The sequence below is a fragment of the Epinephelus lanceolatus genome, chromosome 20, assembly GCF_041903045.1.
Source record: "Epinephelus lanceolatus isolate andai-2023 chromosome 20, ASM4190304v1, whole genome shotgun sequence".
Classification (NCBI taxonomy): domain Eukaryota; kingdom Metazoa; phylum Chordata; class Actinopteri; order Perciformes; family Serranidae; genus Epinephelus; species Epinephelus lanceolatus.
Genome location: NC_135753.1, coordinates 7212025 through 7224940, shown reverse-complemented (window position 1 = coordinate 7224940; position 12916 = coordinate 7212025). Strand labels below are relative to the sequence as shown.

Below are 12916 nucleotides of genomic sequence, written 5' to 3'. Positions count from 1 at the left end.
TGTCTTATTTTCAGGTGATTATACACTGAATAAAACATACATATTATCTGCCAATCCTCTAATCCTCCTAAATCCTACACACTGGACCTTTAAATACTTGAAATCAAGACCCAGATGTTAACTAAAAATCCAGGCCAAATCTACTCGCTTATAGTCCAACTGAGTTGAAAAATGAATTAAAAATCTGTAAATAAACTTTGATTACTGAGTTGAATAAAAAAATAAGAAAATCAGTATCTTATTTGATAATCAAATCATCTTTCCAGTCACTTTTCAAGCATAAAAAACTCTGAACTCTGGGAAACTGTTTTTTATTACTACCCTTTGACTAAAGACTGAGAGAATTATCTGCAGATTCATCAATATCAAATTAATCATTAGTTGGAGCCCTACATGCATGCAATAATTGTTTCATTAACTTTGCTTCTGTGTGTGGGAAAAATGATATAATACTCACAGCTACTGCACACTGAAATGTTTTTGGATAAAACTAGGAGAGCAACTTAGTGTTCTTTTCACTATCAATTTACCTGTAGTCAAAGAAGAGTTCCTCTCCAGTCTGGATGGCTCTCTTAGCAAAGATTCCTATCCTGTGATCGCCATTCACCATCATCACTGCAGAGAACAGATGGGTTAGCACAGCTCGACAGCAGTATTATTAACATCCATGTATTATGCACTGGGTTCCCACGCATTTTCATGGACAATATTTCAAAACTATTCAATGACCTTTTTAAGGACCTCTAATAGCACTCTTCTCTTGTCCCACTTGCCCAGCATATTTCAAATAAATCACACTCAAACTCCATTCAAACAGAATTTCAGGTAACAGGCATACATAAAGAGAAAGACGAAACGTAGAAAGAAAATGGAGAAACATACGTGATGTAAGCAAAATGTCATAAATTGACACATACTAGAGCTATGTTACCTCGTCAGCTACAGAAAATAAATTTGCTGTTATGTTACATTACCTGAGAGGTTATCCAAGAAAGATTACTTTAACAATTCCATTACACACACAACATAATTTCAATATTTTTTTTCTAATTCCAGGACTTGCCCAGGCCTGAAAAACACGATTGTGAAACTCCATGACCTAGGGAACCCTGTATGCAGTTCATTTTCTTACCTTTTGCATAGCAGTTAGGGTTGACAGAATGGTTGGCAAAGCGGATCTTGTTGCCTTTCCTCGTGGCATCAACAACAAAATCTGTAGGGAGAAGAAAAAAAACTTTTCAGCACTTATGCTGGAGGGATCGATCACCATTTTCATGTATAGTACGTAACCTAATGTGATCAAAAATGATCTTTGTTAAAGCTTTCTCAAGCCTGAACATGAATGCATAAATTAAATCAAATCCGAGAGCTCACTGACAAAAGCTGACAATCTCAATCGGGCTGTGTGTGTGTGTGTGTGTAGTACCGTTGTTGAGGTTGAAGAGGAAGCTGCACATGTATTTGTCATAGACCTTCCCTCTGCGGTCAGCTTCATCCTGAGAGATTATCTGCAAAAAAAAAAAAAAAAAACAGACCACATTACACATTTTCCAACCTGTTTAAAAGTAAAACTTTTTAAGAGCTTCTTCAATAGTTTTTTTGCAACCACATGACTATTGTGATCACAAAATTCAGATGTAGGGCAGGAAGCAACAAATCCATGTAATGCTTGAATTGGACATGGAGGAAAGTTACTACATAAAAAGGTTGGATGAACCTGCAGGCAGCAGGTATCGTCAGAAAATTGAAACTGACGGATGTGATTAATAGAAAACGAAGAAAAGTCATTTTTCTCACAACTTCATAGATTTTTTCGGTGTGGACACAATCGTCGGATTACCTCGTCCTCCAGACCTCCTAATGTTACCAACATTACATGGCGAGCTGATGAAAGTGAACATGAGTCCAGTGGACTATAACCGTCTTGAGTGCAGTTGGGTCCACAAATGAAGTACTGCCTCCAGTTGCCTGCCCTCCATCTGGACAGCACACTGATGTCTGACGTCATGTGCAAAGGAGCTACTGAAGAGGTATTTTCAGAAGTCAGATTAGACTCCCTTTCTCAGCTTTTACTTCGATGTTACACTTAATTTGCATCACACTGTGGGGTTTATTTAAGTGTTCTAGTGCCAACAATAGTCTTCAATATTTTTCTATTTCCTACTTTCAAAAGTGTCTGGGAAAATACAGCTATAGGATATAATTAATTGTTTAAAGAAAACAAGTCTCTGGAATTGTACATTTTTGTACAGATTAAGATGATGAATTCAAAGCTGCTCTGGTTGTCCCGACAGCACATGATCCCAACTGTCGGTGCTTTAAGATAATCTAGCCCAACCAGGCCAGTCGACCTTTCACATCTCTGTCTCATGAGAAAACACACACGCACAAGCACACAAGCACACACACACACGCGCACACACACAGAGTGACTTCCTACCTCTCCACAGTACTCCGAGATGAACTCGTTTTTCTGGACCGGCTCTTTGATGAAGATGCCCCAACCTGCCACGTCTGACGGGGCCAGCAGCAGATGCTGAGAGACAGAGAGTAGCATCAAATCATGCTGTTTGAGCTTGTGATTTGCCAACATTAAAAAAACACACACTTCTGTTAAAAGAAAAGTTTGTAATCTGCTGCCACAAAGCTTGATTGGTTCCAGTCAGATGTGTGAGAGGACTCTTCTATACGTTTGAATTGTGTCTGATGCTTTTAGGTTCTAGAAAGTCCTTTTTACAAATAGATGTTATTTAGTATGAAGGCTTTGTTTTGTGCATGGAGAGCAAAACATTGCACAATGGTTCAACCAGACTGAAATCTGAAAGAGACAAAGATCTCTCTGAGCAACAGCTGAACATAAACAGAAGGAATCAGCAGTCATTGGTAAAAGAAACTGGAAGCTGAGCATCAAAATGTGCAGATTTAAATAGGAACAGGAGATAAAAGCTAACACAGAGAAACAAGCATGTTGTGTTTGCAAAGGTGGAAGTGAGTGCATTTGCTTAAGTACTGTTCTTCAGGACAATTATGAAGTACTTTACTTATTTATTATAGTATTATTATTATTCTATGCTACTTTCTGCTTCTGCTCCTCAGCATCTCAGGAAAACGTTCTACTTTTTATGGCATCACATTTGTCTGACAGCTTTAGTTACTTCTCAGATTTTCATCTCCTTCCTGTCCAGTAACAAACATGTATCTTTGGATGTGCTGATATTAAATGTTTGTGATAAACTGAAGGATGAGGTCTTCCTTTATGTGTTAAGAAAATCCTTCTTAGTCTAAATAAACTCTTTAAAACCCTCTTGGATCAGCTGATCACAAAGCTGAAAACAGAGCTAATTTTCTGACTTCTTAGAGATACGTGGTTCTCACAGGATAGCCACGCTACAAACATATGATGACTTTATAGACTATGATGCATTGATATAGATCAAACTACCCAACAGTTTATAAATGAGTTCAAATGAGCTCAACCTTAAACATCTACAGCAGGAAAATAACACATACACATTAATGCAGCAGGAATATTAATCCAAAAACATGAAAGAGAATAGGAAACAAGTGAGACCATTTTACTGCACACTCTTTATGCCGGCTTTGCTTTGTTTTGTTTTTTTATACAGAAACAAACAACGCAGCCCAGTGTGTGATATTAAACAGCATGCTGACGTTTTGGAACCATGACGGGCGTGACATGTAACATGTAACATAACTATCATCTACTGTTTACTGTCATCTGCTTCATCGTCTCCAAAAATTGCAAACAGTTTCTGCTGTTGTACTTCTTCTTTGAGTTAGGTGCTTCCTGCTGCTAGCTGCTTTTTAATTTCTCAGCAGACCTTGTCATAATGTCACACCTGTCCTCTCCTGCTGGCTGTCTTTTTTACAGACATCAATTGGGCACTGTTACTACCCCCACTGCTGGCTTAAAGGTGATACAACCCTGTCCCCCCTATTCTGTGATTGTACCTTTAATTAACAGCGAGGCAGAATAACGGCCCAACATTGCTGCCTTAAACAGGCAGTTTAAAGAGGCTATATGTCAAACCTATTCAATCTACACACCGAGTAAACAGCAGAGGGCCAAAAGAAACGACTAACTCAGTATTAAGAGCCTGATTGCACTGTTGTGGTTCAATAATGATCCGAGGGTCACTTCCACATTTCTGGACTGGAAAACATTCAAAATCTAGTTCAAAGTGTAGTGTGTAATTGTGATTAAAGGTTTGGAACAAATGGATAAAAACCTTCTTGGCGCCTCTCTGGATGGAGCAGTTCTTGCAGGACACGTTTTTGCTGTCCCAGTGGTCTGCAGCACCGCAGGTCAGGCAGAGGTCGGGGTCACACTCCCTCACTGCCAGGTAGCAGGGACACTGCTTGGTGTTACACTGAGCTTTGCACCGACAACCTGGGAAACGGTTCTGACCTGTAGCCACACAGCAGAGTTTGTTATATTTCTGCTACATTTCTGCAGGACTATAGCTGTGTCAGTCAGGAGTAAGTGGGGTCTTACACTCAGAACTGCACTGGCAAAACTTCTCACAGAAGTTTTGAGCGGTGACGCAGGGACAGGAGGAGTCACAGGGCTGCCGCGGGTGGTCACATGGCTGGTAATTATACACGTGATTTGAGGAGCCATCTGTAAGGGGTCAGAAGAGACATACAGGCTTTCAAATCAATCATCTCCTGCATCTAGTTTCCTGTTTAACAGTCTAATTTATCTGCTTGTTTATTTCTCAGTGGGAATAAGGGATGTGTGGTCGGGGTTATTTTAAAATCTGCACCAACCTGGCTTGTTATGAAAGCCAATCTGCCCTGCCCGACATAACATAAATATATGCGTTAATCAATGACCCGAACTCGACCTGCACACCAGACCTGAAAGTTTTTTTTGGTGATGACCATCGTTAATCACAACATACTTGCTGTTGGCTCTATTTTATGTCTTTTTCGGTAAATGGGTCAGTGACAAATAAGGGTTGGCAAGATGGGCAATTCAGAAATATCTTCAAAAATAGTTTTCAAAGCATGCATCAGATTTGTTAAAATGTACATTCTGTATTTTTGTTGGTTTCATGTCATTTGAAATGACATTTGCACCATTTTTTATGAAAAGTAAGACTGAATGCTGAAAATTTCAAAAAGAATGATTAATATTAAATATTTTATCCACCTACAGTAGATTTAAGTTTACTTATAAAAAAAATCTTTATTTCAAAAGCATTAAATTGAAATAAGATATTTTTGGAGTATTTCTATATTTAAATTTTCATGCATTTTGGCAATACTGAGCAGGGCATTTCCTAAAAACACCCCTTTTTTTCGAAATAACGCCTGACAAATTATGTAAAATTTGTTAAAAAACACAATAAATGTAATCCACACAAAGTGGATTACATTTATTTCACATTTTACTCCACATTTATTTTCCTGTATATAATCATATTTTTACGAAAAAATACCAGTTACACCAAATGACACTGGGTTGTGTCAATTGGTATAACTGGTATTTTTCATAAAAATACGATACACTGCCTGACCATGTTCCTTCTACAGTCAAACACCACTGTTTGGTGAAGGAACTGACACTGAAAATCAAATATGACAGTCAACAAGGTTAAGTGAACTTGTTTTTTTTCATGTTATTTCAGTTCAGAAAAAAGAACATCTGGCAACAGTGAGCTAATTTCTTCTACTATAAATTCTTTGCTGGGAAAAAAAAAAAAAAAAAAAAAAACATTTTACAATCATGTTTCATTTTAAAATTTAACTCATGTTTTGTATCTTAAGTTCTGATAAGGAAAAAGTCACCTGACACAACTCATAAGGGTGAACTAGTCTACTATTGTGAATACAGTTGATAAAAATTTAACGAGAGAGGAAGTTCAGAAAAAGGAACATCTGACAACAGAACTAATTTCTTCTACTATAAATTCTTTGCTAACAACAATCATCTAATTTTAAAATTTAACTCATGTTTCATGTTTTGTATTTTAAATTCTGATAAGAGAAAAAGTCACCTGACAACAACAACTCGTAAGGACGTAACTGGCTCTTGCTGCAGCATTAGCATTCATTTGCATTAGCACTCTATGACGAGCCACTTTTTCCTTGTTTTTTGTACACAAGAAAAAGAGTACCATTATCCTCTAATACATTCTCTCAAAATGTATTAAAAGCAGAAATTTTATACTGGATACACACAAAATTAAAGTTTGTAAGTTAATCATACATTTATTTTCAAATTTTAACCCTTTTAAATTTGACTAAACCATATGAACACAAAAAAAGTAGCATCACGTCATTGACCCAAATATCACAATATCAAATGTGTGTTTTCTGTTTCACAAGTACAAATATATGAAGACAGTAAGTACTCACTCATCTTTTTGATGTCTACATATTACGTATAATCTAATATGCACAGCCAATCAGTACAGTGGTTTGTTTACATGACATTACAGAAGGGCATATTTAACAAATTCAGTGTGGACAGACAGGCACTTGCTTGCTGTTAGGACATGGTGTTAAGCCTACAATTTTGCAGACGGAAATATTTGTACCAGATGTTAAGAACGGAGAGATTTAAACTAAAAGCTTGAGCACAGCAGTGCTGGTGATAAAGCTCCTTTCTGTTTGAGATAGAGTGAGAAAACAAGTTTGGTAATGTTTCCTACCTGATGTGTAAGGAGCATTACAGCCTCACGGTTCTTCTATGATGGTTAAAAGAACCAAGAGTGCTCTAACATGTTTGGCTTCTTTTCAGGAATAATAAACTCCTCAACATTTCTCTTTCCTATAGTAAAAGATGGTACTGAAGTGACCTCTGACCTTTCTTCAGCTGGATCTTTCTGCAGTGAGTGGCCCACAGTCTGTGTTTCCTCTTCTTCTTTCTAGGCGGGGTGTCCTCATCTTCAGCAGGAGCCCGAGCGATGATGCTTGACTCCTTGACCCTGAACTCGTAAACCTGCAGGGCCACAGTCAAGGTAACATTTTAGCCTTATATCAGAACCCGTACTTACAGACTTTGTTTGGCCATACAACAATAAATATCAGTGCAGTATGTTTTTAGTTTTAAGAGAAACTTGGATCTAACATTCTAAAAGAAGTTTCTGAGTTGGTTTGGCAGGTGACTCTTACTGATGGCTGTAAAACTTCTTGTTTTTTGGCCTTTTGCCTTTATTTAACAGGACAGATTAAGCGTGAAAGAGAGAGAGAGAGGGGATGACATGCAGCAAATGGTCGCAGGCTGAAATTGAACTGCTGCTGCTACAGCAAGGACAATGGCTTGTACATGGGACATCCATGCTAACCACTGAGCTACTGGGCACCCCACTGGCTGTAAAACTTCTTAAAAAACAAAATGCAATCTTAAAAATTTAATGCATCTCTAATTCCATAATGTACCTGATTTCTTTCCCCAGTGTTTACAACGATTCATGAAGTAGAATAATAAAAGTCTGATAAAATGAAACGGAAACAGACAATAAGTTGCAAGTCACTGACGGCTCACCTGTCTGCAGGTCTTGGTGCCTATGAGCCGTGCGATGGCGCAGAAGTTGTCGTAGTATGTCCCAATGAGAACCCTGAAGAGAGAAGCTTCAGCCCCACTCCAATCCACTGCTTCAGCCTCACCCGTCAGCTTCATCTTCACAGGAGTCTGACACCGCGAGTTCCCCTCTGTACACACAGAATATAAATGACCTCATCTCTGGGGATAATGAACTTTCTGCTGAACTCACAAACCTGTGCTGTGATGGCAGGTATCAAGAACTAATTTAGCTCCAGGTGGCAAAAAGTTCCTGCTCTGAGGTACGACTAACAGCTCATTTATGCTTAACGTTAGATATGTATATTGACATGGATTCTGTCTGTACTCTTGGGGATAAGAAGGAAACAAAGCAGTACCACTTAAAAACTTGGAAGCTGTGTAGCGAAGTTCAAGCGAAATACAAGCTGTAGGAGATGAGGGCATTTTAAACAAGGCAGAACAAAACGAAAGTTGGAGGGCAGTCCCACTTGCAACATTTGACATGGACATATCTATTTTTGTATGTAAAAGGGGCATGAATGAGCCCTAATTGTGCAAAGGTTTAGGAACTTTTGGGGCTTTTGGGGTTTGCAGGGCTGACCATCAAACACAAGTGCTGCAGATGCTTTAACTTATAGTGCTTTATTAATAAAAGGGGTATGCCGTTTATGATAACACCCGTAGAATTTTTAATATGATAAAAACATCCATATCATGATAACGGCAATATTCCCACTTGCTGACATTATGACATCATACAGTTCCACCACTTTAACGGCCATCATTGTCCTGAGTTCACATCAGTACAATATTGTACTGAGTTTATATCAGTACAATATTGGTGGCAGACCCCGGAGCAGGTCTATCCTCTTAAGTTGGTTTGGGTTCAGGAGGGCAGATGTAGAAATATGCCACAAAACAACTGCTGCTAAAGGTGGCAGTACCACAAATCTGTTCCTTCTCTTAAATCCCCACCCAGTGCATAACACTTTTGAAAAAGACGGTCAAATTCATGCTTACATACTAGGTATTATATTAACCATACACTGTATATGAAGATAGACAACATATTGACTCCTCAAAAGTAGAGCTTGAATGCCCTTGGTGGCTGGCTACAGTAAATATTATAAACCCCCCCATGTTAGTGGATGACTCATGGTACACATCAAAAAAATGTTTTTCAAATTATGGGTTCTGTCATTTTAGGGTGGTTCTTATCACGCTGATGTGTGTTTTGTTTTACTGAGAAGTTTAGTTAAGTTTTTTATGCTATAAAAAGTGGGTTCGATGTCATGATTGACAGCTGTGTGAGCTTGGTGAATGCTCGATCACTTGCGCTGTACCTGATTGGTCAAACAAGTGTATGGGCAGAAACTTGACCCTGCTGAGGTCGCTACTGCAAAGACTGGCTCCAAATGACGTCACCAGCACAAGATGGCAGTGGCCATATCTGGTATGTTTTGGCTTCATTGTTTTCCAGCGTGAGGAAGAGGAGACACGTCATCCATCTTGATATTCAGTCTATGGCGTATAAAAACTGACTTCAAAATAAAAGAGGCATTCCAGTCAATGTGATTTCACATTCAGTCAATGAGTCAGTCTGACAATTATGAAAAAAAAAAACAAAACTAAAATACATAAAACAAAAGAATATTAAATCATTAAAAAGAATAACCCCTGCAAACTATTAAAGAAAAAAAAAAGAATTTTAGTTGTGTGAATCAACTTAATAATAAAGACTACATTGCCAAAGACCAATCTGACTTAAAAATGACTGTGTGCCACCTCAGAGTTTCACTCAGATATTATTGCAGCACAGCCTAAAAATATCAAACTGTTATTTATAAGCCATATCACCCAGCCATAGGAAGTACTGCACTTTGCACTGTCTTGTTGTTGAAATGTGCTATATAAATAAACTTGCCTTGCCTTACTGTATTGATTTCATGAAGAGGGTCAGAAATCTCTTGATGTTTATCAACATTAAACAGAAAACCAGTAGGTCAACATTTTTAAAAAAGAGAGCAAGAGAAAGATTTGTTGACAAAGAGCAACTCCAGGAACCAAGAATGTTGCTTGTAGCCTTTGAATTAGTCTTTAAGACACTGTAGTTGGGTTAGCTTTGGGTTTTTCAAGTAAGCTACAGGGATGTTTATGATTAAAGCAGTTTCTTTATTACTATGCATAATAAGCGAAAGATTGTACCTGAGCTGCTGGTGTTGTCGTCCTTCTTGTCTTCGTCGTCTTTGTCATTATCTCGCTCGTCTTCTTTGCTGCCCTCACGGTCGCTGTCTGTGTCTTTGGTTTCCGAGGAAACAGTGGGGGTGCTGGGCCGACTGTTGCTGTTCGGCAGTCGTCCGCGGCGACGGCCCACCGTGCGTTTTGAGGGTGTCTTGGCTCGCTCAGCAACCACACCCACTGGATACTCACTCACCATCCCATCCTGAGTAATCACAGCATAAGTGATACAGACAATACACTAATGTAGCAGGTCAAGGTAATATTTCATCAGATCATACATGAAAAGGACATTTTCTTCCAATCTTGTTTAACAGCCACCCATAAAAGAAATGAACAACAATTAACACTGCTGTGATATTAAATCAATGTTTCTAAAGTTCGACAATTTAATGTGATAATTAGTTGACTCACCTGTACCAGGTACATGTAGCAGTCGATGCCGCACGGTTTACTGTCCACCAGGTTCTCCAAGTTCTTTCGCTTATAGGTATTTGGAGTTGCATGGAAAGCTAAAGGACATAAGATGGATGAGTTCTGTGCTGACGTGAACTCTATGACCACCAGATCAATTTTAGTGTTTGACCTCAACTTTACCAACAAAACATTTAACAAATATTAGCTCCCAGATGCTTGTTAAAAAAATGCTTCATAGAAGATCCACACATTCTCAGATCTTCAGCTTCTTTTAGAAATTAAATCAGTAAAAGTTAAGCTAATTGTCAGCTAACGTCAGAGTCTATTAAAAGCCTGTCTGTTCATTGTGATCTGCTCTTTGAAAAGAGATGCAACGATCTGACGTTTTCTCCTCTGATACTGTAACTTGGGAAATTAGACAATACCAGCGCTGTATCTCTCCCAAATTTAAGTCTTTATGTCTTCTCACACACAAATTGAATCAAAGGTAATTATTCCTGTCATATATAAATTTAACCCCACAAATCACTTACTTACTATTTATGTAGTGACCTACATTGACTGCAACAAATGAATGGAGCAGAGCAGAAAGCTTTGGGCTCCTGCTGTGAGAGTGACATCTGAGTGACTGCAATGAATAATAACTGCTGGCAGTATTACACACAACAGATTAATGTGGTGCTCAAATTTGATTCGGCAGCCTCATTTGACTGAATAAAATTAGAATGACAGAATTTAAAAAGCTGGTGGAAGATTCTGCTCCCATTAATGTAGCGTGCCCACATTTGGTATGGAGGACGGAAGCTGCCAAAAATCAAAAGTAAATAAATTATTACACCAATAAATGTACCTAAAATATTGAAAATAAATGTAGGCATTAATTTACTGGTAGAATGTGACATACGTTGATTTTTTTTTAATTTCCCTCTGTATTTATTTACTTTTGTATTAAATTTTACAATAAATGTTTCTCTTTGTGTCTTCAACAAGAACACACACACACACACACACACACACATATATATATATATATATATACATACACACACACACACACACATTATATATATATATAATGTGTGTGTGTGTGTGTGTCTGTGTGTGTATATATATCCCATTTACAAAAGTAAATAAATAATAGTCAAAGTAAATAAATAAATAAATAAAGGGAAAATGAAATAGTAAAGTATTAATGTATAGCTAACTAAAGAAAGTAATAAAGACGCAAAGTAAAAACTGAAATATCAATTTCTGTCACATTTAATCAATTGAATAATGCTTAAATTTATTTTTTTAATTATTTTTGGTAGATTTAATGGCATACTAATTTCACTCATTTATCTGAGTATATTTGTCATTTATTTTTAAATTTTGGTGGCTTCCTTCCTCTACAGTTTGGCCAATACAGAATATCGGATCACTGCATCCTCACTTTCTTAATTAAAGATGGCTATTTCATAAATAAATGTCTCAATCTCTGAAATTCACCCATAGCTCCATGTTATTCCTGACAGTCTGAGGAGTGTATGTGTGTACTAACGGTGGAGGAAGCAGTCATATTTGAAGCAGCGTCTGCAGAACAGAGTGTGGAAGGAGTGCAGGCTCTGTTCGCGCTGCACAGAGCGAGCGTTTGGGCCGTCAATGTTCGGCGTGCACTCAGGGGGCAGCGCGCCGGGCAGCTGCTGCTCCGTCAACTCTTTGTACCTGGTACACACACACACACACAAGGAAAAATCAAATCATGTAGTCATGAACTATAATTTCTTTTTTTACTGAGACACACATGCACACACACACCAGGGTCTCTACTGATTCTCCATGTCAAAACAGCGCTCTTCATCCTACTCTAACAAGCCCAGAATCAGTCCTTATGTTCTTGTGAAATGACAAAAACTCTTTTCAGCCTCATATGAAGGAATGTTATTAACTCTGCCAAGACAAAAGATCCTGGAAATAATATGAATCATCTTCTAATGAGAAACCCATCACATTGGTACAATGGAGTAAACAAGCCTCACTTTAATGTAAAGAGGAAACACCTGCTGTCTCTTAACAATGGAATTATGAGAGAAAAAAAAACAAGAAATGTGTGAACAGTCTGCAAAGTTTTATGAACAGCAATATATTCATTGTTGTTATTTATGACATGTACATATGTCACCATCCATGAAGACATATGTACGTGTCATAAACACTTTCCTACCAAATAGGGAGATGTAGGTTACACAGCAAACTGATGGGAAGTCTGAGTTTCACAAGTATCTACAGAGGCCCTACATTAATTACCACAGAACTATAAGCAAAGAGAAACGGTGTATAAAATAGTCAACTGTCTTGCTCATCATTGCTCATTAAATAACGTTCAACACAACAGCTTGTGTAAACAGTGTTTGTGTTTGAACCACAGCCAACGGCAAAAAGTTGTTAAAAAGTAGTCAACACTACATAAAGTAAAAAATGATGAAAAGGTAATTCTACTCGATCTACTGTGGATGCCGCCATGTTACTGTAACATCATGTTCTATATTGGTGAACTTGAGCTAGATGGATGTTGCCTATGTTTGAAGTTCCAACTGCAGCATAGAAGCCCACGTAGGTGTCTGCGTCACGGCTTTCATAAGTCTGTTTTCCGCTCATCTTGACTAAAAACACAATCCTGAGTCTTCAAACTAAAACAGGGTCAGCAATGTTTTCAAAAGCCCTGTTTCCACCAAACATTTTCGGTAT

At 38.0% G+C, this 12916-nt stretch overlaps 1 protein-coding gene across 2 annotated transcripts in view; it reads right to left on the bottom strand.

Annotated features, from left to right (window-relative positions):
* ezh2 (enhancer of zeste 2 polycomb repressive complex 2 subunit) overlaps positions 1-12916 on the bottom strand; it is a 31819-nt gene that overhangs the window by 6590 nt on the left and 12313 nt on the right. For both annotated transcript variants that reach the window (XM_033638816.2, XM_033638817.2), the window contains exons 8-18: positions 11730-11893; positions 10187-10284; positions 9740-9977; positions 7517-7683; positions 6835-6970; positions 4517-4642; positions 4251-4429; positions 2441-2536; positions 1427-1508; positions 1133-1213; positions 531-615 (exon numbers count right to left, since the gene is read on the bottom strand). In XM_033638816.2, coding sequence (XP_033494707.2) covers positions 531-615; positions 1133-1213; positions 1427-1508; positions 2441-2536; positions 4251-4429; positions 4517-4642; positions 6835-6970; positions 7517-7683; positions 9740-9977; positions 10187-10284; positions 11730-11893 — 1452 coding nt within the window. The remainder of the gene's footprint in view (positions 1-530; positions 616-1132; positions 1214-1426; positions 1509-2440; positions 2537-4250; positions 4430-4516; positions 4643-6834; positions 6971-7516; positions 7684-9739; positions 9978-10186; positions 10285-11729; positions 11894-12916) is intronic.